At 41.4% G+C, this 22,926-nt stretch overlaps 1 protein-coding gene across 2 annotated transcripts; it reads right to left on the reverse strand.

The window, feature by feature from the left end:
- Positions 1-2,522: 2,522 nt before the first annotated feature.
- On the reverse strand, positions 2,523-19,955 carry LOC147332957 (disintegrin and metalloproteinase domain-containing protein 11-like). 2 transcript variants are annotated; one of them, XM_086289800.1, is made up of 26 exons: positions 19,368-19,955; positions 18,497-18,687; positions 16,002-16,078; positions 15,651-15,717; positions 13,911-13,993; positions 13,737-13,800; positions 13,594-13,654; positions 12,621-12,805; positions 11,195-11,266; positions 10,849-11,015; positions 10,671-10,755; positions 9,060-9,150; positions 8,575-8,626; positions 8,015-8,114; positions 7,805-7,876; positions 7,586-7,678; positions 7,179-7,259; positions 7,043-7,093; positions 6,901-6,964; positions 6,674-6,779; positions 5,851-5,970; positions 5,567-5,735; positions 5,179-5,290; positions 4,305-4,395; positions 3,061-3,078; positions 2,523-2,751 (listed from the first exon to the last, which is right to left on the reverse strand). In XM_086289800.1, exons 1-26 carry the CDS (start codon positions 19,558-19,560, stop codon positions 2,736-2,738), a joined length of 2,481 nt encoding a protein of 826 aa, XP_086145926.1. In that variant the 5' UTR covers positions 19,561-19,955; the 3' UTR covers positions 2,523-2,735. The 2 variants fall into 2 exon arrangements, 1 of the variants encoding a protein (XP_086145926.1); XR_015128853.1 differs by lacking the exons at positions 2,523-2,751; positions 3,061-3,078 and adding an exon at positions 4,714-4,832 and having other exon boundaries at positions 4,311-4,395.
- Between the last annotated feature and the right edge of the window lie 2,971 nt (positions 19,956-22,926).

Genomic DNA, 22,926 nt, shown 5'->3' on the forward strand with positions numbered 1-22,926 from the left:
TGAGGAGCCTGGTGCATATCTGGTAGTTTCCTACTCTGTGTTTTTTCTATTTAGGTAGGCTTTTACTACATTGGCAGTGTGTTTGGGATCTCTGTTAAACAATTAAGCTCTTTCCAGATGGTATTAAATGATGGATCAAAGTCTAATGGCATTTTTCTTCCATTGTAATTCCATCAGTTTTGACAAGATCCCCAACACCACTGGCTGAAATGCAGCAATAAACCTTGACAAAGCCTCCACCGTGTTTTACAGATGACTCTATCTCTCTTGACCTCCTCTGTGCACATTGGTAAAAATTTGAGGGAAAAACTTCAAATTTGAATTCATCACTCAGACCTGTTGTTACTGATTTTCAGTCCAGTTCTTGTGTAATCTGGCATACCTCAGTCTTTTCTTCCAGTTTCCCTTCCTTTATTTTGGCTTCTTGACAGTCACTGTTCCACTGAGATCATTTCTGATGAGGTGTCAGTTTTTTAAGCATATGACTTTTTTTTTAAGGTATTGCCCAAAGCCAAAGTTTGAAATCCATCAGAAATCCTGGAAAACTGTTGCTCAAGAAAACTTCAACAAAAATTAGGAGAAAGTCTGCCTCGTGCACAAAATATAAAGAAATGAGCGATTTCAGACTTCTGCACAGTAGTGTAAATAGCTCTGATAAAAGCTTTAATGCCATATAATTTACGCAATGTTTTGCATGATTCTTTTCTACCTTCTTACGATAGTTTCATATAATCATTATATTTAAAAAAAATTAAGAACCAGAAAAAAGCAGAAAGTCTAACCATCGATTAAAGCTGTGAAATACCAACAGACACAGGCAGTGACATGCGAGAGTAAGAGTTCTGGCTTCGTGTTTTAATATTTTATTTTCCCTTCATTTTAATCCATTTGCAGTCTTGATTTCATTCCTTTTCATTGATTAATTTCAAAAAAGATAGTCTCTAAAAATATGGGGTAAGACGCATCTCATTTTCTTCCTTCTTCTTCCCGATTGCATTTGATATCCACTCTGTACATATTGTATTAATAACAATAGTGCATTAGCCATAGTGCAAAGCTCAAAACAAACCAAACTGACCGCATACGCCATCAGACAAGCTGCATTCTGGACCCCGAACCAGATCTCTTTAATCTCATTTACAAAGTTTCTGGGCTGAGGCGTTCACCCAGGGATCAGGGCTATCAACAAATGTACAAAAGACTCATGGCATTTCATTTCAGTGGTAGTTAGAACTACAAGAGAAATGATGAGATGGCAAGCGTAGCTTTTTTTTTTTTTTTTGGCCACATTTAAAGATGCATGGACAGCTTTGTCTACAGGAGAGATTTGCAGAGGCAGGGCGTGTCAGGAGATGGATAGCTATAAATTTTCTCAAACAGATAAATTATTTTTTAAGCATAGTTTTAAATAAATCTTCATACATTGCATTTAACATTCAGTATATCTTGCACATATTTACAAATAGGTGTGCATACAGTTGGCTAGTACTCATTTTTTTTTGTAGATACATGGCATGTTGAATTCTTTCTGTGCTGCCTTTAGGGTGCGTGGCTGCAGCGCACAACAGGTTGTAGAAAGAGATGATCTGCTAGAGGTAAAAACCAGTGATGGGAGGAATGTTCAGGTGTACACAGACACAACTGCCCCATAACATTAATGTAAACACACACATTCTTACTTTCTTTAAAAACCTCTTACACCCATACATTCACTCCTGAGCAGACAGACATAGTAAACTTCCTAAGCGTACAAACTTTGGGCCCAAAAGTGGTGAACACGCACAGACAGATATTGTGGAATGTATGTTGGTCGGTCTGTCATCGAAAACACTAAGTTACGGTCTCTGCTGCTTCATATATATGATATTTTTTTTAATGATCCCAAAACCACAACACCTAGCTTCCTTTTTTTGTACCTGAAAACTTGAGGGTGTGGGAGATTGGTGGGCAGGTAGGATGCCTCAAGTTAAGACTCAAACTGCAATCCAGAACAAACAGCTTCTACGATCAGTCAGTCCTTACTCACCTTTTCTTTGGAAAACATGCTAACAACAGTGTTCTTTTTGTTAAAGTTATCTCAACGTTGCCAAATGTTGTAGATTAAAAACTAATTTCTGTCCATTTTAAGATGCACCTTGTCAACGTCTGGACCTCGGAGGAACTGTATCTTAGGTCTGTTTCCTTAAAGAAAAAAAGGAAACAATACAGCCCCTGTTATGTTATTTCAGTCTGTGTGTGCTAGTCCAGCATTTACTCAAGTGACGGCCGGGTTAGTTTATGTGCAGGCAGGCATTGGAAAGACGTGTCTCATTTGGTCCACCTTTGATATGTTCTTGATCAGACTGTCCGAGACGTGAGAAGAGGTACACAGACACCAAAGCACATTCGTATAGCCACTGGACTGGAGGAAGACCCCGGTGTCTCCCACAGGGAGAGCCACCTGCTTGCTCTAGGCGTGGCCTGGACGTAATCCTCAGTGGCCTGCTGGCAGCAGCCACATGAGTATGATTTGGCTGGTATGGTGAGAGGAGCTCCACAGGTCCCAGGAGGACAGACGAAAGGAGCAGACGCGATCGTGGAGGAAACGATGCTCGGAAGAGGTTTTGGAGATATTGTGGGACAGTAGTGGAAGACCTATTTTTTTTTTTGTTCCCCTCTTCTTCAACGTGAAATGACACAGTGCGAGGAGGAAGACAGAAGTGGACAGGACACAGAGACAGAAAGACAGACAGATCTTATCCTCCACCAGATCTGAAAGACAAGTGAAAATTAAGCACTTATTAATATAGATATGCTGATATAGGTGATAGGAGATGACGATGAGAGAAGCTATTTTGCTTTACTGTTTTGTAGCTGGTGTAATAGGAATGATCTAAAGTATTTTTAAAATTTTTTTTAAAAAGGAGAGAACTGAAATGGAAAGGATTGAATAAGTTCTGTGGAGATGATTTTCAGATGGTGGATTACTGTGTCAGCAGCCATGCGGAGTGAGTTTGGGATGAGATAGTGGGATATTTTTAGGATGCAGCTCTGTGCAGATTACATGGTGATATATTATACCTTCCTCTTCGAATGTTCCTGCATCCCATGAGAACGCCAGGAGAGAAGACAAAATGTGGAGATACTTAAGTCAGTATTGATAAAAGAAATGAAGAACTCATGACACACAAATAAGAATTAATGTGCTTTGCAAGTTATAATTCTATGTAAAAAGCAAAGTAAGTAGCAAAGCAAGTAAACACAACTTAGAGTGGACTTAAGGATTTAAAAAAAAAATGAGTTTCCTTCTTGTCAAACTGCCTCAAGTCAAGTCAGAATTAGCTCCATCATGACTCAAACAATGACTCAATCCATTATTCATCTACCAGTCCTTCCCTAAATCTTCATCACATTGTAGTGATCACATCACATGCAGCAGGTCTACAGAAGTCTGCCACAGCTATGCCTGATAATATTACCCAGTAAGCCAGCAGTATGATTAGGAAGAGAAAACTTTGCTTATGGCTCATGCACACATGCACACATGCACACATGCACAGACACTTCTGGCCCCAAAAGGACTGACTGCATTCTATAAACTAAGAATCACTTATTGCTTCTTAATTTACTGTTGTCTATATATCAAAGAATTATCATATACATCATATATCATATATACTGACTGTCTATTAGAGCAGCAGTAGTCCTTTTAGGTCAGACCATAAGTAGTGCATAATAGCAAGCATGCATAGGTGGAATAGTGCGGAAGGAGCACTTCAGCAAGGGCATTTGAGGTTAGGATGCTGCCTACAGAGAAAAGGGATAATGCAGGTGTTTAAAAGCACCAACGTAAGAGTATATGACAAAATGAATGCTTAGGTAAACCCAGTGTCAAAAAAACAAAACAAAAACGTTTTTAGTCTTTACATGGAGAGTAAACAGGTGGGGGAAAATGTGGCACCAGTAGGGTAAGTCAGGTCTGTTCTAGTAGACTTGAGAAAAGGGCTGTAGTGGTTCCTGGCAAAAAACATGTCTTGCCCTGTCATTACTAAAAAAAATGGGTCTGGAAAGAGGATGGAGAGGGAGGAAAGGTGCAGGATGGAGCTCAGAGTTGATTACAGCGTAGTTGTGTTTTGTATGGATCTTAAAAGCCAAAAGCGGTTCAAGCATTAGCACGTCTCAGACTTGACTCCCCATTTCCCCTCCCCTGGGCTGGGCAGTGAGTTGCAAATGGGCATCTAGTTCATAAACGTGAGAGTGGGAGGGGCGGGGACGTCCTTTAGGTAGAAGCAGACAGGTACAGAAAGGCATGCCAGAACTCTTACTTAAATCCCCATCCTGTTCCCCCTAGGACTATAGCTGCCAGGAGAATAGCACCTGCGATGGACCCTATAATGATATTGGTGCCACTTGGACCTGCGCAGAGGAAGGAGGAGGGAAGGAAGGGTGCGGAGGAGGAGGAGGAGGAGGAGGAAGAGGAGGGGCAGAAACAAAACAACACCACTAAAAAACACACGTCAGAAGACAGCATCAACACTGTACATCAACAACATCAACTAGAGAGAGGGAGAAAGAGAGAGAGAAAGATGGCAAGATACCTGCAGACAGAAAGAGAGATGCAGGGAAAGAGGAAGTAACCAGCCCATGGGGTGGAGATGGGAGAACAGGCGGGTGAGCGAGGGAAGTCAGGAAGACAACAGTAACAAAAATACAAAGGAGAGAGTGTTTTATTACTTTGTTCTCATTCCACCTCTCCTGCTCTTTCAGCTGGACACCCTCCTGCTCAGGGTGGCTTTGGCTTTTTTGGCTCTATAAGAGCAGCAGCTGCTCAATTGCTCTGTGTCATTGGCAGACTGCAAGAAAGTAAGGAAGACACTTGAAAATCGCAGTGCCTGCAAAGCACACAGTACCACCACACACACACATTCACTACATACACATGCTCTAATGGATAAATGTGTCTCAACACACCCACACAATCTTTCAACATTGAAACCAAGACTCAGCAGGAAGGATAACACTGTGTGGTCTAAAAATTAACTTCCTCACAATATTCAGGTAAACTATCCTTTTTGTCCAATGTGAGGTAGTCGACTTCAGTACATGAAGAAGCTAAAGGGATGATGGGTAGAGACTATGAGGGGGATGTGAGAGGCAGACAGAAAGAGAGACATGGACAGGGTGAGAGTTGCTATGGACCTTTCTTCTCTGGGCCTGTTGCGACCGTGGGCTCAGGGATGGGATCGAAGACACTGCAGTCCTTCCCGGTGTAGTCCCTATCACAGATACACTTCACTTCATTACTGCAGGTCTGCAAGAGATTTGATGGGAGAGAGGCCCAATTAGCTATCTGCTAAGAGAAAGACGGGGCAGTTGAATATAAGAACATTAAAATGATTTGGTATTGATCAACATAATCAACGTAAGCCTGTTCTTCAAGCAGGTCCTATGTGTGATGCTTAAAAGGGTGTTGAAACAGTTAAAGTTCACATAAAAAACATTAATTTTTCATTCAAATTTAGACTGAAAAAATCGACAGTGTCACTCTAAAATGAGAAGATATTAGCTTTGTCTTTTTTTCTTTTACCCCATGGTCAGAACAAATGCGTCCGAAGTTGGATCCTGGGCATGTGCTGAGGTTGAATGCAGCCACAGGGAGGCAGCGTCTCTCCAAACACATCATGTTGGGACCACATGGAGTGCCATCCTCCACATAGCCCAGGTCTGTGCCGTCCTCTAGCAGAGCATGGCCACCCCTAATTGAAGCATCCAAACATGAGAGATAGATAGGACAGAGTTAGAATTACAACACCAAGGGATACTAATGGACAACAGCCTTTGTGACTGATTGGATGAATTTAATGTGACTACCTGCAGTCCAAGTACTTGTTCTGGTGATAGAGGGTGAAGCTGGTCACTTCACCTTGGAGGTCTCCAAACTTTGGCTTCATTGTCACATTAGCACAGAACAGGAACCCGCATAAAACATCTCTAAAAGAAGCCGATGCAATAAGAAAAAAGGAACATGACATTTCACCAACAGTGCAATTCATAAATGTATTATAGATTTCTATACATTTATAGAAGTTTTATTTTTCCTTACTGACAGGCCAACTGAGGATTATGTTCAGGTCACGCCTAGAATGAGCAGGTGACTCTTTCACATTCATACACATATAGACAGAGTTTTTATTCCATCCTTACAGAACTTTATGAATGACTTCCTGATTGATGCATCAGTAAATTGGTTGAGATTGCACACAAGGACTCTTTGAGGACTGAATGATTCAGAGATTGAATCACAGACCTTTTAATTAGTGGAAGACTATCTCCTGAGCCACAGCCAGGGTGGATTTTTTGGGGGTGTGTGAATCCCTCTAATTTTCAAACTTTTGCTATTTTCAGGATGTCTGGAAGGGTCAGGCTCTGTGGAGCCTTTTTTGTTGTCTCTCTGGACACTGTCCAGCTGCTTGTTGTCTTGGGATGACCATACCGGCAGTATTGCATGTGCCCATTTTTCCTCACTTTTCTTTATGTTTGAATCTTTTGAATCTTTTCAGTGAAATTGGTGGAAAATCTTAAAATAAGGCCACCATTCAAGAGACACTTGAAATTCAGACCGTGCAATAATAAGGAAAATGCTAACATACAGTGCAAGAAAACCAAAAAAGAGAATCGGGAATTTGCCACTTACGGCTTGTTGCACTGGAGCCAGCCTTGGCCATCAGGACCGGGGCCACAATTTCCTTTTTCTGTCCCCTCAGCGTTCAGCTTCTCATAACAAAACCTGTCTGCTGAATCTGAGATGGGAAAAACAAACAAATATACATATTCATATTTTAACTATCAGAATCAGACTAAACTAGTAAAATAAAAATGTCATATGCTGGAAGAGATGCTGTGGATGTGTTTAACACATACTATAGCCCCAGAGCCCCTTGCATTGTCCATCACGTGTCCTACATCGTCCACTGTAACATCGTCCCTAAAGGGGTGAAACAGTGCTAATTAGTGTACCACAAACTCAACTGCATATTAGAAAACAGCCAAAACCATCTCTTACCTGACTATTATCACACATGTATCCATCTAGCTTGTGGACATTATGAGGGCACTGCAAAAGTAGGAAAGTACATCATGAACTGGAAGCCGTTTTATGTGATCTTACAGTTTTCAGTGTTGTGTACAGAGAGTGCTACCTCGCTAGAGTCTCCAGTGCAAGTTTCCGGGATGTCACAGTCATTCACAGCCTGTCGACACACCACGCCTCTCTGCTCATACTAACACGCATCAGAGAAAAAAAAAAGGCATCAGACAAACATGTCAATCAGTTGTCATATGGGTGATTTTTAATGCATGCCGCGCAACCATACAGGCTGAGAAGTCTGAAAATGTTGTGAGTCATAAGAAACATGACACACTTCTTGTTCTTGTCACCGCACCAGCATAAATTAAGACTTTCTGAATCTTTTAAATTTCAGAAGTTTTGATAACATATAAAGGAGAAAAATACTATAAATGCTCTGACAAAGTAAACCTGATGTTCAAATTTCACTCAGTCAGTTTAATTTACTTTTCAGGCTCTTTGTAATACAGGGCTGCTCACCTTGCAGCCACTGCAGCAGAGTCCGTTACTGCACATGGCATCATGGGTAAGGGTGCACTTTTTACAGCAGGCTCCTCCCCTACGGGCACATTCCTGCCACCACAGACATGAAAACAGCTGAGTTCCAGAAAACAAGACACCATTTGGGGCCCATACATAGACATGATGTGGAGACGCTACCTGTTTCCAGTAGGTTAACCAGTCTAGCCAGCTACTTACCAGCTGGGATCCACAATCACACTCTTCTCCTGGCTCCACAAACCCATTCCCACACTCAGGAGGGTCCAAGAGCTAAAAGAGACAAAGGTAAAAGATTAAGTAAAGGTTATTCAAAGGATTAAAGCAAAAAAATAATGTGCGACTCCGAATTAAATATGTATTTTGATTTAAAAAAAGATTTCACAGGCCACATATCCACATGGCCCTCACCTTGTTGGGCTTGTTGAACAGGCAGCTGCCACCTCCCTGGAGCAAGAACTGGATGTACTCGTCAACGCTGCAGCGAGAAAACTTTCTGGGCAGATGGAATCTGTGATGACAAAAAAACACAAAGGAAGATCAAGACACTACATGACAAGGAAATAAAATAAAAACAGCATGATACTTTTCTGCCAGTAAGGAATGCCAGATCTATTGTGGGTGTCTGTGCCATCATGTCGCAATCTGACAGAAATGTTACCATCTGTAGTAAGATATTACTCAAATGAATAATTGAAATCTTTATTGTTCCATCTGGCAAGGGGAGCTAAATCTAAATCACTCATGTAGTAAATACTTTCAATTCACCATTTGTAATTCTTACACGGTGACCGGCACACTGATGTCTTATGTTTCAGCAAATTTGCACAAAGCATCAAATGCATCGGTGATTATCACTGGCTTGACTAATCGAAAGACAGTAAAATTTAAAGTTTCTCTCTGTTACAGGTGTTTCATTTTTTAAGTCAGGGAAATTAGTAAGACAAAACTGTAGCTTAAAGGGATTTTACCCTGTGTCTTCCATGATGCATCCCACCCAGGCATCTGGGCATTTGCAGTCTCCTGTGAAGAACGGCAAAGATGACAGACATAAACTAAAGGAATAAAATAATGCACTGATCTTCATTTATAACTTAAGCTGTGACGCTTTAAATGCTGCTGCAAGACATTATGAACTTGTACTCATAACAAATAAAGATAAGAGATACAGTATAGATCTATGTGTTTGGCATTGAAAAATACAACTGATGGTTATAGAGCCTATTCTTTAGTGGCAAGGATGCTTTAACCACCTCCTCCTTCTTGGAAGCAGGTGACTAATCACCTAATGAAGGAGTATAATTACAGAAGAGAACTGCTGGACAGGGACACTAACACCTCCACCCCCACTGCCTTAATCCTACCAGCACCAATGTTGCTCTCTTACTTTGTTAATCTATTCACTCCAGTGCTGGGTTTACAGTTCCCTGTAAATAAAGCTTTCCTTCTATCTTACCTGCAGAGTTACGTGCATTGTTCCACCTCATCCCAATGTTCTGGCCAAGACTCTGGCACAAAGTGATGGCCATCGCACCTACATTTCCATACTGAAACAAATTCACATGGAATGCATGTAAAAGTTTGCTGTGAAGTGGGGACACATATTTTGCGACACATATTTATTGTGAGTCACATAAGTTGAGTTTATCCATCCATCCATCCATCCATCCATCCATCCATCCATCCATCCATCCATCCATCCTCCCCCTGTCATTTACATCTGTGTTGTGGAGGCAGGAATCTCAGCAGTGGCAGATGCCAACAGACTCAAAACAACTGATTGGTAAGGCCACTAATGTTGTGGGAATGGAGCTGGACTCCCTTAAGGTGTTGCCGGAGAGGCGGATGTTGTCCAAGACAAGGACAATGCTGGACAATACCTCCCACCCACTCTATGACGTGCTGGCTAATCACAGGAGCACGTTTGTGAGAGACTGAGCTTATCCACCACAAAATGACAAAGGAAATCATTGTTGCCTGTGGCCCCGTGTACAACTCCTGCATTTAATGCACAGTACAAACTGCAATAGTTACACGCTTTTGCACAAAACACGTCACTTAGGAAGCACTGAACAAGCATCCTATCCAGATGCCCAAACCACCTCAACTGGCTCTTTGAATTTGGAGGAATAGTGCCTCTGCTCTGAGTCCCTCCCAAATGGCTGAGGTCCTCGTGCTATCTCTAAAAGAGAACACAGATACTTGCAGTTCTGCTGCTTATGTCTGTGATCTATTTCTTTTGGTCACAACCCAAAGCTTGTTAGCTATATATGAGGGTAGGAACTTATAGTGACCAGTAAACTGACAGCTTCACTTTCCCTCTGTCCTCTCTCTACTGCAACAGTCTCCTGTTCCACTAGTCCTTCACTTTTCAACAGACCCTAGAATACTTACACTCATCTAACTTATGCAGTAGCTCGTCTCTGCCTCAGTGCTGATTCTACGACTTACAAACAGGATAAAACTGCTGTGCTGGGACACCTGGTCCCTCTGCCTGGACAGGCTGCCAGTCCAACACAGAGACACAGCCAACTTTCACCTCCACACAATCAATTTAGAATCGCCTGATAATCAAACACAGATATCTTTAGACTGAGGGAGGAAACCTGGGCACCCACAGGAATCCCACATAAGCATGAGCATGAAAACTGCACAAAGAATAGCCCCAGTCACTGAGCAGGTTCAGTCTCGCAACTTTTTTTGCTGTACCTACTTGAAAATATATGCTTCATATAAATTATTTTCAGCTATGTTTTAAATCAGAGAACTTAGTCCTACTTATTGATGATTTGATTTTAATATTATAACAAAAATACATAAAAACTTAAAATTTGGCTTTACAACTAAATTTCAATTTATATTATAAGTCCAATTAGAGATTCACAGTAATACAGTAGTTAGCACCACACCTCTCGCGCTATGATAGCTGAGATAACCTTTAGTGGCCATCAAATAGATAAGGTATTAAGAAAACTGATGGATGGATGGATTACTCATTTTAGGTTAAAATTTATAATAAACCCTATCTGTGTAATAGAAAATTATAATCATGTTATATTTTCCTTACCTCGTTAATTCCTCCTCCTCTTGTTGGAGAGCACACCCCTCCTGTGTAGGCTGTCCCACTACGGCTACTATGAAAGTTACGCCCTCTGTGAGCACAGGAAAGCCAAAGTTGCAAGTCCAGACATCACATAAGCTTTAGTTCCCATTAAAATTTTATTTATTTATTTTGACGGTCTTACGAGAAAAGATGGACTACATCACTCTGCTCTCTGATGTTGTCCTTCCTGTACTTCATGAAGTTTTGCAGCGTTGTCAATGGGTCTTCCACTACTGGCATCATATTTTTAGAGGTCCAGGTCTCCATGGCGACCAGTACAATCCTTGTGTTGAGCTGTTCCTGATAGATCTGAGGACCACAAAATGCCCATCAGTGCACTGCTTCATTTGGTGTTTTGGTCTGATTTTTTGTAAGTGTCATCTGGGACAGATCATTCCCACACACACACGTGTTTATTGACAGGTGGCGAAGTGAGAAGGCAGAGTTTAGCAGTAGGAGGATTAATTTCCTGCAAACCGATCACTTACCGTATCCGCCGTGTTGACCACAGCTTTGGCAAAGTTCTTGGTTTGGCTGCTTGAGCGACGCAGCTGTACAAACTGTAGAGGAAAAGACGCACAGATGGCTTAAGAGATGGATCACATCAGCTCTGCTACACACAAATACACAATCAGACATGTAATTTGATTTACTTGTACTGACCAAGTGATATAAGGAATGAGTTACATGGAATGTTTCAATGTACTTCTTGCATGACCAATGTCAACTGAAGTGGCAAAGTTTCGGTTAATTAAATGAAATGCAAATATTGCTTTTTGCTTAACAATGAAATCTGTTGTATTTGACTTGTAGTTTCATCAGAGTGTTACTTGTGTGTTCCCCCAATGTTCTTTCTGCATTCTGTTCAGTGTAAGTTTGCATCAGCTCTGTACCTAGTAGTTTGTCTGTGCCTTTCAGTTTGTTCCCTGTTTTACTTCAGCAGTGGGTTATCTGTTGTGTCTTCCTGTGAGTCTTTTGTTCCCCTTTTGATTGTCTTGATTGTCTACACCTGTGTCTCATTATGCACCTATTTCCACTTCCTTGATTACACTCTATATCATCTATTCTGCCAGATATTTCTCTTTAATTTAGTTTTCTAGGTTTGTAGTCTCTCTGCCTCTTCATGTTTATAGTTTTACCATGACTCTTATCCATCCTTACCTGTCAAAGGAGGTCAGTCTGTCACAGTTTTTTTCTTATTGCATATCCATTGCTTTGTCTGTATTCCTTTAAGAAACGTTCAACTAGCATATGAACACCTGTACACTGTCCAGTCCTAACATATTCTGATGTCAGTGTAAGCTTGGAGCTAATGAAACTGGACTGCCTGGCCTCTGGCAGCTTTGTTGCTATATAAAAATAAAAGCTCATATGTTTGTGTACAACTAGCAATATGTGACAGCCCCAGGCCCTCTTGAGGGGTTGCTCTATGTGGGTTCTGTTTGCGTAGCAAGGTTTCCTGAGTGGAGCTGAGTGGGATTAGCCATACTGCAGAACACCTGGTCACTGCTCTGCAAGTGGCAGTGTGTCATCCTTCTTTGTTGAGCTGGCCACTAAAAAAAGGTATTAATTTAAATGCTGATATTATGATGATAAAATGTATATTTCTACTTGTTACTGGGCTCTGTATTTGATTTATCTTTTAACTTGCTATTTTTTACTCACAAACTGCTATCAGACAAGCATTTGCAGCTATTCTTGTTTACTGTTAGCCATGCAAATCCTGGTGATATTTAGGTACTGCTCCTCTCTGTACAAGTACATTTGTAATTTTGGGGAGATTTTATGTCCTTATTGATTGTGGCACTGAAATTTTAGACAATAAATAAGGAGAAGTACTGGACAAACCATGGGGTATGTGGTTAAGCAGTACACACTACAGTCATCAGGCTACCAAGAACCTTTAGCACTCACCATATCATTGTCATTGACCACCATCAGCTCAATATATTTGGTCTCAGTCTGCACAGAGGGCTTGCGAACACTTCGCTTGGACCGTCGCAGACCCCCAGACGCCTGCTGCTCCCTCACTTGGTCCGGTCTGTCATCATCATCACCATCACCTCCTCTGCCATCCCACTCACTGTCCTCTGTACAGTCTGGACACATAAAAAAGCAGAGCTGCAGGCAGTTAGAGGGAAATATTACTTTTTAAGGAAGATAGAGGACAGAAAATTATTAGCTCAAGTTGGCTTTAAACAATGAAAAATCGAATCTTTAAGGTGACCTGTTATAATTTTACTCATTTTCTGAAACATATGTACTGTTACAAGAGCAAATAATAATGTTAAACATTGCAAATTTTTCAAATAATACGCAGAGAGTTCCTATGAACCAAAAGCTCTGTGTCTGACTACTCTAAATGCTCAGTTTAGATGTTTTCTCTACACTTGGCTCTGTGTGATGTCACTGAGAGCAAATATGCCAAATGTGGTCATCCAAACCAGGACGTTCGGGCTATGACCCAACTACTGTTCAGGAATGGCAGCCAATCAGAAGAAGGTTGACTTCAAGGCTGGAGGAAGGGAGCTAAAAATGCTTATTTCACAAACTTTGAATGATACAAAGCTACTCTCTGCAATTTAACATAACAACAAGGTTGGAAAGGAACAAAACAGGTTCCCTTTTGAACACTGTGAATGTAATATATTTAAAATTATTCTTATTATTTAATTATACCCAGCTTATTTATCCATTTCTTATGAATTTGATTTGATCTATTTTTATGAAATGATTTTGTATTTTTGAAAATGGCTGCTTTTGAGCAGCTTCTGTGAATCAAAAAGTGACATTTATTTTCAGACTTTTGAAAAATTGCGCTTGGCATAGGTTCTTTCCTAAATGAAGTCAAATGTGTCATGAATGTAAGATAAGTGTGGCTTTATACCTGGACAATGGGCCGGAAGTCTGATATCAGGCATCCTGCGTATTAGGTGAGCACCATCATACTAAAGTGAAAATATTAAGATTAGGACCTAAAACAAAAATGTTTAACTATAAAAATCTGTATTATAGTCACAGGTCATTTACCTGATTGCTGTCATTGTGAAAGGGCTCAATACCGTAAGAGAAGAAGCCATCAGAGAACATGCCACTGAGAACCACCAACAAGATGAAGAATAAAGGGTGAGTTTGGGAGGCTAATTTGTAACACACAGGGAGTTAGTATTTGAAGTTACAGACAAGGTCTACTGTCAAACTCACCACAAGCCATGGCATGTGGAGACAGCTGCCCAGGACTCTGGTAAACCTCTTAACCTTCCCTGATAGTAGCAGTGTTCCCCTCCCTGTGAGGACAAAGAACCACTGCTTAGTACAATAACCTCTGCTGACACACTCTCAGCTTCATAGGGACAATTTCATAGATCATTTGATATCACAATAGGTGAGAAGTGAGGAAAAACCTCTCCGTGCTTTCCTGTTTTAAGATGTTAGTGGCACAGTTTATGACCTACTTGTATCGTGTTCTCCACTCCTTTACTCTACTGACAATAGAGCTGGAAGTACACCATGCCCAAGGACCTCTTCAATAAATCAACACTAACATTGCCCACACAGTTATTTCTTAAAATTTAATGTGGAGTAACTGTACAGCAAACAGGCTGCGACTAAACGCAAAAAAACCCAAAGAGGAATCTGCTCTTGTCATGTAGCACTGACGCTGCTTTGCAAGGTTAAAGCGGTGAAGAGAACCAGCGGGAAATGTGAGAACCATTGATTCACCTGGATTAAATTGATTTCAGCAGGGCGCTTTGACCTCACAACAGCAGCTCAGGGAAACAATGCCTTTGAACTTGAAAGTATTTTAATCACAGGGATCACTCTGGTTAAGTGCTGCCCTGAATGCATCATGCCTGCTATGTCCAGAAGAAGCGGCATCATCACATGAAGCCTCCATCCAGCTGAGGGACAATCTGGTCTAACCACAGGTCTCCAGCCTCAACCCTGCACGCCCCTTCTCTCTTTTCACCACTCCAGGCACAATCTGACTGCCTGTGAACACACATACACCCCCAGAATTACTCCTCCCCAATCCCAAAGCTCATCTTGCTTTTGTATTAACTGGCATTTTACTCCATATATCCCCCTCCTCCTCCTCTCATTCCAGATCTGCTCTTCCCTCCCTTTCGGTCTTCTTTCATTCTCTTCGCTGCCAAGAACTTAATGACACTGCTGAGCTAACTGGTTGCTATGGAAACAGGCTTGTGATTGGTCAGGAGGACCGAAGGAGAGTTCGAAATGATTGTGGGTGGGGATGTGAGAGCTGGCTGAGTGGGTGGGTGGGTGCTGGGGGCAGTGAGTGGCACATTTGTCCACGAAAAAGCGAAGAAAAAAAACAAACATTAGCCATCCCTCCTGGCTTGCACAATGCAGTCACATTCCACTGGTCCCTCCTGACAAGCACACAGCTCATCGTTAGATGTCAAGGTTTTATCCCGTTTCCACGTTCGCTCGACGATTCTCTCCGTGGGCTTGTGATTTTACACCACGGGCGATCACTTCCTTTCTTTCTCAGCAGTCTGAGAAAAGCAGAGAGGCATGCATACGTACTGATAGGCAAACCCACATATGTGCAGACCGGTAATGTTCACGAGCTTACTTCTAAAGCAGGGAGGACGAAATGCACTTTCCATAAATAGATAAAAGCACGAGGTTGTGATCAAATAGTAGAAAACATCAGCACAATAATTTTAAAAAAGATGGCTTAAAAAGTGTGTTTTACTTCTAAAATAAGAATAATAAAAATAAATACAGTTTGAGCCGAAGGATTTTGTTATATAATCTGATCTATATCAGTTCAGGATTGTCAGGAGGAAGCAAAACTTTAAGTGAGTGTTGCACTGCTGCTCTGGTCACTCTCTTTAATATGCTGATAATGCTGCTTTGAATCACGTTCATGCACTGAAATCATGTGAGCATCCCACCTTATGCAGAAAACCTTACCACAGACTGAAAGGGACTGCCATCCTGGTTAAAGTGCCGTTCTACATAATCTGAAGACAGAAGATGGCTGCAAAGAGAGATAAGATATTATAAATACTTGCAACAGCATCCTTTCTAGTCAGAAATAATAATAATAATAATAAACTGGGATTTTTTTCTGCTGTCTGTTCTCCCCACAAATTTATTTGGTGTTCCCCATCTTGACATGAAACATAATAGAGGCGCTAAGTGCATTTGCTTAAGTGTGGGGAAATGCTAATTAGAACAGCTGCAGTAAATTAAGAGCACCCACTGATACAAAATGTGCAAAAAAAAAAAGCAGATCTGATAAATTTACAGGGTAATACTAACTGATTTAATTCCAGGTCTAAAGTGAAGGTGCGTCCAAAGGCTTCTACTTGGAAACAGCTCTGGGCCAAGTGGACAGGCTGAAAGAAGAAAAAAGAAAAAAACGCTAGAGAGATGGATTTGACAGCTGATAAATTAAAGTGTAACAAAACAATTGTGGTTAGATGTGTCACTCTGTGAAAGCCACAGAAGGGTTGTGAAAAAGTCTCATGAATAATTCAGCAGAATCAATACAGTGTAAGGTCTAAAAGCATCTCAGCAGCTGAGATATTATGATTTATAAAGTCTGCATTGATCAGCACTGGCTGCCAGCTTTCAGGCAAGCTTGACTCCACAGAGCTATGGCTGTTTAGGAGCTAAGCTGGAGTCTCGTGATAAGGATAAATAGAGGAGGTCTTCACAGGAGGATAGGAAGAGGAGAAAGCGTTACTCCTATGTATTCAGCCATGCTGTGTCCCCGGATGGTCAGCTGCCAGGCTTGAGGACGTAAGGACACCGCAGGGGCAGGAGAGAGTGAAATTTACTGCGGACCAAACAGTATGTCTCTTCAGCAGCTTCGACTGTGCCAGCGTGGCTTTGAACTCAGTCTGGAGGAACCGGCTGCAGTGAATCACTGGGCTTTTACAATAAAACGCATCACTATGCAGAAATTATTCCCTCCATTGAGTACAGACAACAGATTTCTTACTATTGTCTTGGAGAGGCTGCAGCTTGGTACCTCTGTCCCTGTACAGTAACACTGCTCTACTGCTTTAGATTGTTTCTATTTAACTGTTCTTGACGTGGCTGAAAGACATTATTTTTAAGACAAAGTAGCTGCTCTGATGCTGCTGATGGTATCACAAAGACTTAATATCAAAAAAGTTCATATTTGTCTGAATCTGTCACTCAGTCGCTTTCTCATTGTTGCTGGTTTCAAAGCCGAAACAATCACACTAAAAGGTCCTTTTTAGAAACTCCTCTTCAATTGTGTCACATCATTATTTTCGTCTCCAGCAGCCCCCACCTGCTACAGATCTTTTAAAGCCATTGTGGATACTGAAATGTAAATTGCTTAAAGTTCAATATACATTCTTGCATAAAATAACACTTCAAACAACACATTGTAAGATTTATGCTAGCATTGCTCTCACACAAACTGCCTTGCTCCATAACTTTATACCTTTATGATACCTTTATCTTTTTCCTTGAGAACATCTGATTCTAGATGCTAATCTATATTCATCTAATAATCTGTAGAGTTTAAGCTATGCCGAAATGAACGCAATGTGCAAAACCAAATAAATCAAATCAGCCAAAATGTTGCTTCATCTATTTTTGAACACAGTGTGATGTGACAGAAAAAAAAGAACAAGTTCAGCTCATCCCTCCCTGCTGCTTCTAAATTTATCTGGTCTCTTATTCCGAGCATCTTAAATATTTAAAAAACAAAACACAGCAAGTGAGGCAGCTGAGACTTTTGAAATCTTGTCTACGGAAAACCATTTTATGAACATATTATAGTTATGCTTATTTAAGACACCATCTCTTCCCAAGATTATAGCATATGTATTCAGTCAAATCTTGAAGCATGTGACTCTGGTGTGTGTACTGAGCCTAATATACTGTCAGAGAGAGAGAGAGAGAAAGAATGGGAGAGACAGTGGATGGGGGAGAGTGCTCAAACCTCTTGGACCATCCAGCACTTCTTACACAGGCCTGTTCTATAATTAATGGGACATACTTCAACACACTACTGAATAATAAAGAAGTCAGAGACTCAGCGTGGCATCCGAGTTATCAGATGATGCGACTATTTCAAGAGAGTCTACCTTTGTCCTGTGGAGATGGTGGTCGCTTCATATATCGCGCGGCATTTAAACAGCTCTTTGATTAACCAGCATTTGAGCAGTGCGTATTAAGAAAGCCAAGTGTTGTTTCATAACTTGTTGCTAGAGGTTACAGCTTAAATTTAGGGAAGGGAAAAATAGCTTCAAGCAACAACTCTTCTTGGTAACACCCACCGGACGCTGCTTCACTTCACATTCAAAGGGATTTTCACTGACTAAATGGGTCAAAATCGCAAGGAGTAGAGGCTGCTGCAATACACCGCCCTGCGCTGTTATCTCTGTGTAGCAGGAGCCGCATGAGCAGTGGGGAGCTGAGCACTGCACTGTTTTACTGACAGGGAGGAAAAGGAGGTTGACACCAACAAAATAAAAGTCTGTCCTGGTGCTGTCACACCCTTGTACACGCATGCAGTTATCTGCAGTCGAAATGGTCAAGGATTTCCTGCATTTATGCCTCGATAAATGCAGGAAATGATTGATTTTAGTGCAGGGCAAATGTTTTTAAGTTCTCATTGAAACATGTATTTATGCATTACTCACGTGGAATAGTTTCTTTTTGTTCAATTTAGAGTGAAATGTATCAGTTTCTTTTATTTAGGAAGGGTCCTAAAACCTTGTCTGGGATCCTTTACAGCATGGGAATAAACAGAATTAAGGATGTAAGCTCACCAAGGTGTCCCCGGTGCTATTCTTCACCCTGGTACCCAAGTAGTCATGAGCCATTTCTTCTTCTGACTTGATTTGCTGTACGAGGCGCTTTGGATAAATGATCTCGGTTGCAGTGTCCCCACTCTCCGCCCGGCCCACTGGGGCAAACCAGTCCCACATGCTTCCATCCTGCTCCAGGTTCCTGTCAACACCTGTATGTAATACAAGAGGAAAACTCTCACAGTGTGTTTCCACTAGGCACTGCAAGTTAGCAACACAAGTGAACCTGCCCAAACAGAGCAGCGGGGATTTCTTTAAGGATAAAAAACAAGCACAAAGTAATGCACATTTAAAACAAATCAGCCTGTGAGCGTCTTCATCTGTAAGCTCACGGTTTGGTGACCTAATTTAACAGTGAACATTATTTATCCGTAATAGTATTTTATAGAAATAGTGGATATAGCTAGACGTGCACGCTCTGATGGAAAATAATTAGAATACTTGTCATTACTTAAATTATCTACAATAGGGATGCTCATATAAGCCTGCATATTGTGAGTATACAAATGAAAGGCTCACAAATCGTCATCCCAGGGCAATAAAATGTAGTTATATTCTAGTGCTGTAGATGTTTCTTCCTAAATGCTCGTCTGAAATGGTTATGGATACGTTATAGGTAATGAGGCTGCAGTGGGAATGTGTTGATGCAGCAAATTGTGCTTTCAGGCCAGTGGGCTGTTTGGCACCGAGATCCCGCTACAGTAAAATTACGAGCCTACACCGGGGTTCGAAAAGTGCTGTTCACGGTGAAAAAAAGAGTGGATGCAAAGGAAACGAAAGGGGTTCTCCCTCTCTCGATCCAAACCCCCTCGCTCGCTTCTCTCTCTCTTACCTGAGACTGCAAGCCTCTCGCCCACTGCAGCAAAGACCGTGAAGCACCACACCGCCAGCATGATCTTCACATATTCCCCCGGATTACAGCATGGAGAGCCGCAGGATGTCACGAACCCGGCAGACGGAGTGAAGAAAAGACTAAAAAAATCACACAAATGATGGCGAGGATCCAAAATCAATCTACTAAACATCTGACGATGTGCCTCCTCTCATCTCTCCCCCTCTCTATCACTCGCCCTCTCAGCTCCGGTCAACACTGCTACAGAGAATTTGGATTTGCATATCAGAATGAGGAAAAAAAGAAGTGACAGGCCTTTGTCGGAGATGATGGATACAGGCCTAGAGAGTGATCAGTTTAGAAATAGTGTGGAACGGGAGAGTGCGCACCGCGGAATCATAGCTCCGCAAGCCTGCGCGGGTGCGTATGGGTGTATGGATGAGGTTGTATGTGTGTGTATATGCGAATCTGCAGTATGCGGAAACGAAGGGATGGGAAACCGAAGAGCAATGCGTTGGGTCTGCGGTGAGGAGGACACGTGGGACGCTGGTACCCTCCTTCATCCCGAGCTGCCTCCTCCTCCCGTTGCCATGCAGCTCTGCGCAAGAAGAGGATGCGACAGCCCGCCAGCCGGAGAAAAGCTCGAAAGGGGATCAGGGATGGGCAGTTCATTCATTTTCTGAACATGAAGGAGTTAATCAGGAGTATCCGGGAAAGCGTTGACATGAAGATCACAGCTCTATAGGGGATGAAAGTGGTCCCGACCGAGGAGAGACATTATGAACCCAAGACACCCTCTGACAAACCGGCTACAGCAGAGGCCATACTGTTCACACCTTGTTTCTGCCTTAAACAGCTCAAACTGTTCAAGATATTCTTACGATTCATTTTTATTCATTTCAGCACTGCAAGTTATACCAAATGCCATAAAAATAAACTTAATCACAGGGATCTCCAAATGTTTAACCTGTTTGAATGCATCCTGCTGTTTTAACATTTAGAAAAATCACTGTTTTTGTAATGAGAAGCTGGTTTTCACTTTAAGAGCCAGTGTTACATTCAGCTTATAGGTCTGGAAATATGTAGCAAAAGAAGAAAACGTAATATTAATGCTGGAAAAAAATGAATGTTACATGTGGTCCACTGAGTACTTACTTAACCACAGCAGAGCGGCTAAGTGAATATGCACGACTGCTACTAAAGTGTAATATCAGGGACTGATTAAGTCTTTTTATTTGAATCAAGCATCACACAGAGCATACTGCCCAAACACACTGCTGTCAGTGAAATGAAAAACTCCAACTGACCACTGTGAATGTCCCTACAAGAACATTACATGATCATGTTGACTAAAGTAACTCTAAAGCTTTTGTTGGCCCCAGTGATCAGTAAAACATGCTGTGTTCAAAGGGATGTATGAGTTTAACTGCTTATGACTCCTAATCAGAAGCCACTAATGGAGATGGACGCTGAAACCTGCAGTCTCTCTGCTGTCTCTCACCTGCTGGGTTTAGCTTCCCTGGTGCAGCCCAATCTCAGCAGCCATCCTATAATACATCAAACTAATGGAGAAAAACTGCACTGGCACCCCCTCTGAATATTTCATTTACCTCCCTTTGAGACAAGCAGAGAAGGAGGAATAGCAGGAAGAGATGGAGGTGGGAGTATCAGGAGGAATGCAGCATAAGCTAAAGATGCTCCTGCCCTGCCAAAATAAAATAAAATATCATAAAATAAAATAAAATAAAAAATGATGGCTGCCAGAATATTGCAGTTCTAAAACTTTAAACAGACACTGACTTTAGTCTGCACTTTGCTGCTGGCTTTCTGATTCAAACACTAAAGTCTTCACTGTGATCTGGTAAGTGGTCACATAGTGCTGATGCAGTATTCTGCAGTAAGACAGCTGAGTTGCAAGTAGTGCAAAGGTGGCTCTGTGAGCAGGGATGCAGTGGTCACACTGGTTTTAGGGTGAATATAAAGGATATGAGGAATTCCATTTTTTTTAAGATTTCAGGTTACACTTAAATGTAAGTAATGTATAATAATCACAATCTTGAACCCTCTTATATCAGAGCTTGACAGAGACAACTCTTCTCAAGCAGCCAGTCCTGAATCAAAACTTGTACTATAGACAGTCGATGTTGATATGTCACAGTAATAAAAGCACAGGTGGAATCACAGTAAATCAGCATCCATCACTATACACCTCCCATACGTGTTATATAAAGGGGGATTCCTTCTGTAGCATATAAATGTTTGAAGTCTTGTTAAGCTGTCTAACACCTTCTGCTAAAACAGGGGAAAAGTCTCAACCAGCTTCTACAATGATTCTCATTAAAAATCCAACGGACGTGTTGAGAAACAGAAGGCATTTGTTTCAGAATGCAGGACATACACAAGTAAATAAATGGGAATACCCAAATACTTTTACAGTTTGTGCATGAATCTGAATGGCAGAGCCAACTGTGATAGAGACACACTACCCTCTGGTGTGGACTGTGCTGTATCACAGTCAGCGCTTTAATTGCTGAATTCTCTGTAACTGAGTCCATTCAGCTGGAATAAGAAGAAATGGGAAAGCTATTCCCATTTCAGGTGTACTGAAGCGTAGTAGAAATACACTCACTGGCCACTTTCTAAGCACACATCTACTTATTAATGCAAATTATCCAACCATATGGCAGCAACTCAATGCATTTTGGCAACTTGGCATGATTGTTGGTGCTACATGGGCCAGTGCAAACTTCTGATCTGCTGAGATTTGCCCACACAGGCATTTCTGGGTTTATAAAGAATGGAAAAAAAAAAAAGAAAATATCCAATGAGAAGCAGTTCTTTGTGTGAAAATGCCTCATTGATGCCAGATGTCAGAAGACAATGGTCAGACTGTGTCAAGCTGATATGAAGGCAACAGTAACTTAAATATCCAACTGTTAAAATTCAAAATGTGTAAACAACTCAAAATCCTCTGTTCATTCTCTGTTCTTTCCTCAGGCTAGTGGTGTAATGACGTGGGGGATATTTTCTTGGCTCTTTAATACTAACTGAATATCATTTAAATGCCACAGCCTACCTGAATATTATTGCTGAGCATGTCCATCTTTTTACTCATGTACATTTCTGATAGTTGATTCCAGCAGAATAATGTGCCGTGCCACAAAGCTTAAATCACCGTCACCTGGTTTCTTGAACATACCAACGAGTTCACTGTGCTCCAGTGGCCTTCACAGTGACTGTATCTCAGTCTAATAGAGAATCTTTGGGATGTGGTGGAACTGGAGGTCTGTGTCATGGGTGTGCAGCCGACAAGTTTCCAGCCACTGTGTTAAGCTATCATATAAATTTGGACCAAAATCTCTGGGTAGTTTTTTTTCTGCACCATGTTGAATTTGTCTCATGGTGAATTAAGAATGCTCTAAAGGCAAAAAAAACAAACAAAAAACAAAAACAAACAAGATCCAACTTGCTGGTAGCAAGATGTGCTTAATAAAGTGAGCAGTGAGTGTATATTTCCCATGGTACCTCTTGCCACAGGTATAACTCTGATTACCTATGT

The sequence above is a fragment of the Aulonocara sp. 'chitande type north' Nkhata Bay genome, linkage group LG4 (assembly GCF_057382095.1).
Source record: "Aulonocara sp. 'chitande type north' Nkhata Bay isolate Kocher_YH1m ecotype deep benthic linkage group LG4, A_spYH_male_GT1.1, whole genome shotgun sequence".
Classification (NCBI taxonomy): domain Eukaryota; kingdom Metazoa; phylum Chordata; class Actinopteri; order Cichliformes; family Cichlidae; genus Aulonocara; species Aulonocara sp. 'chitande type north' Nkhata Bay.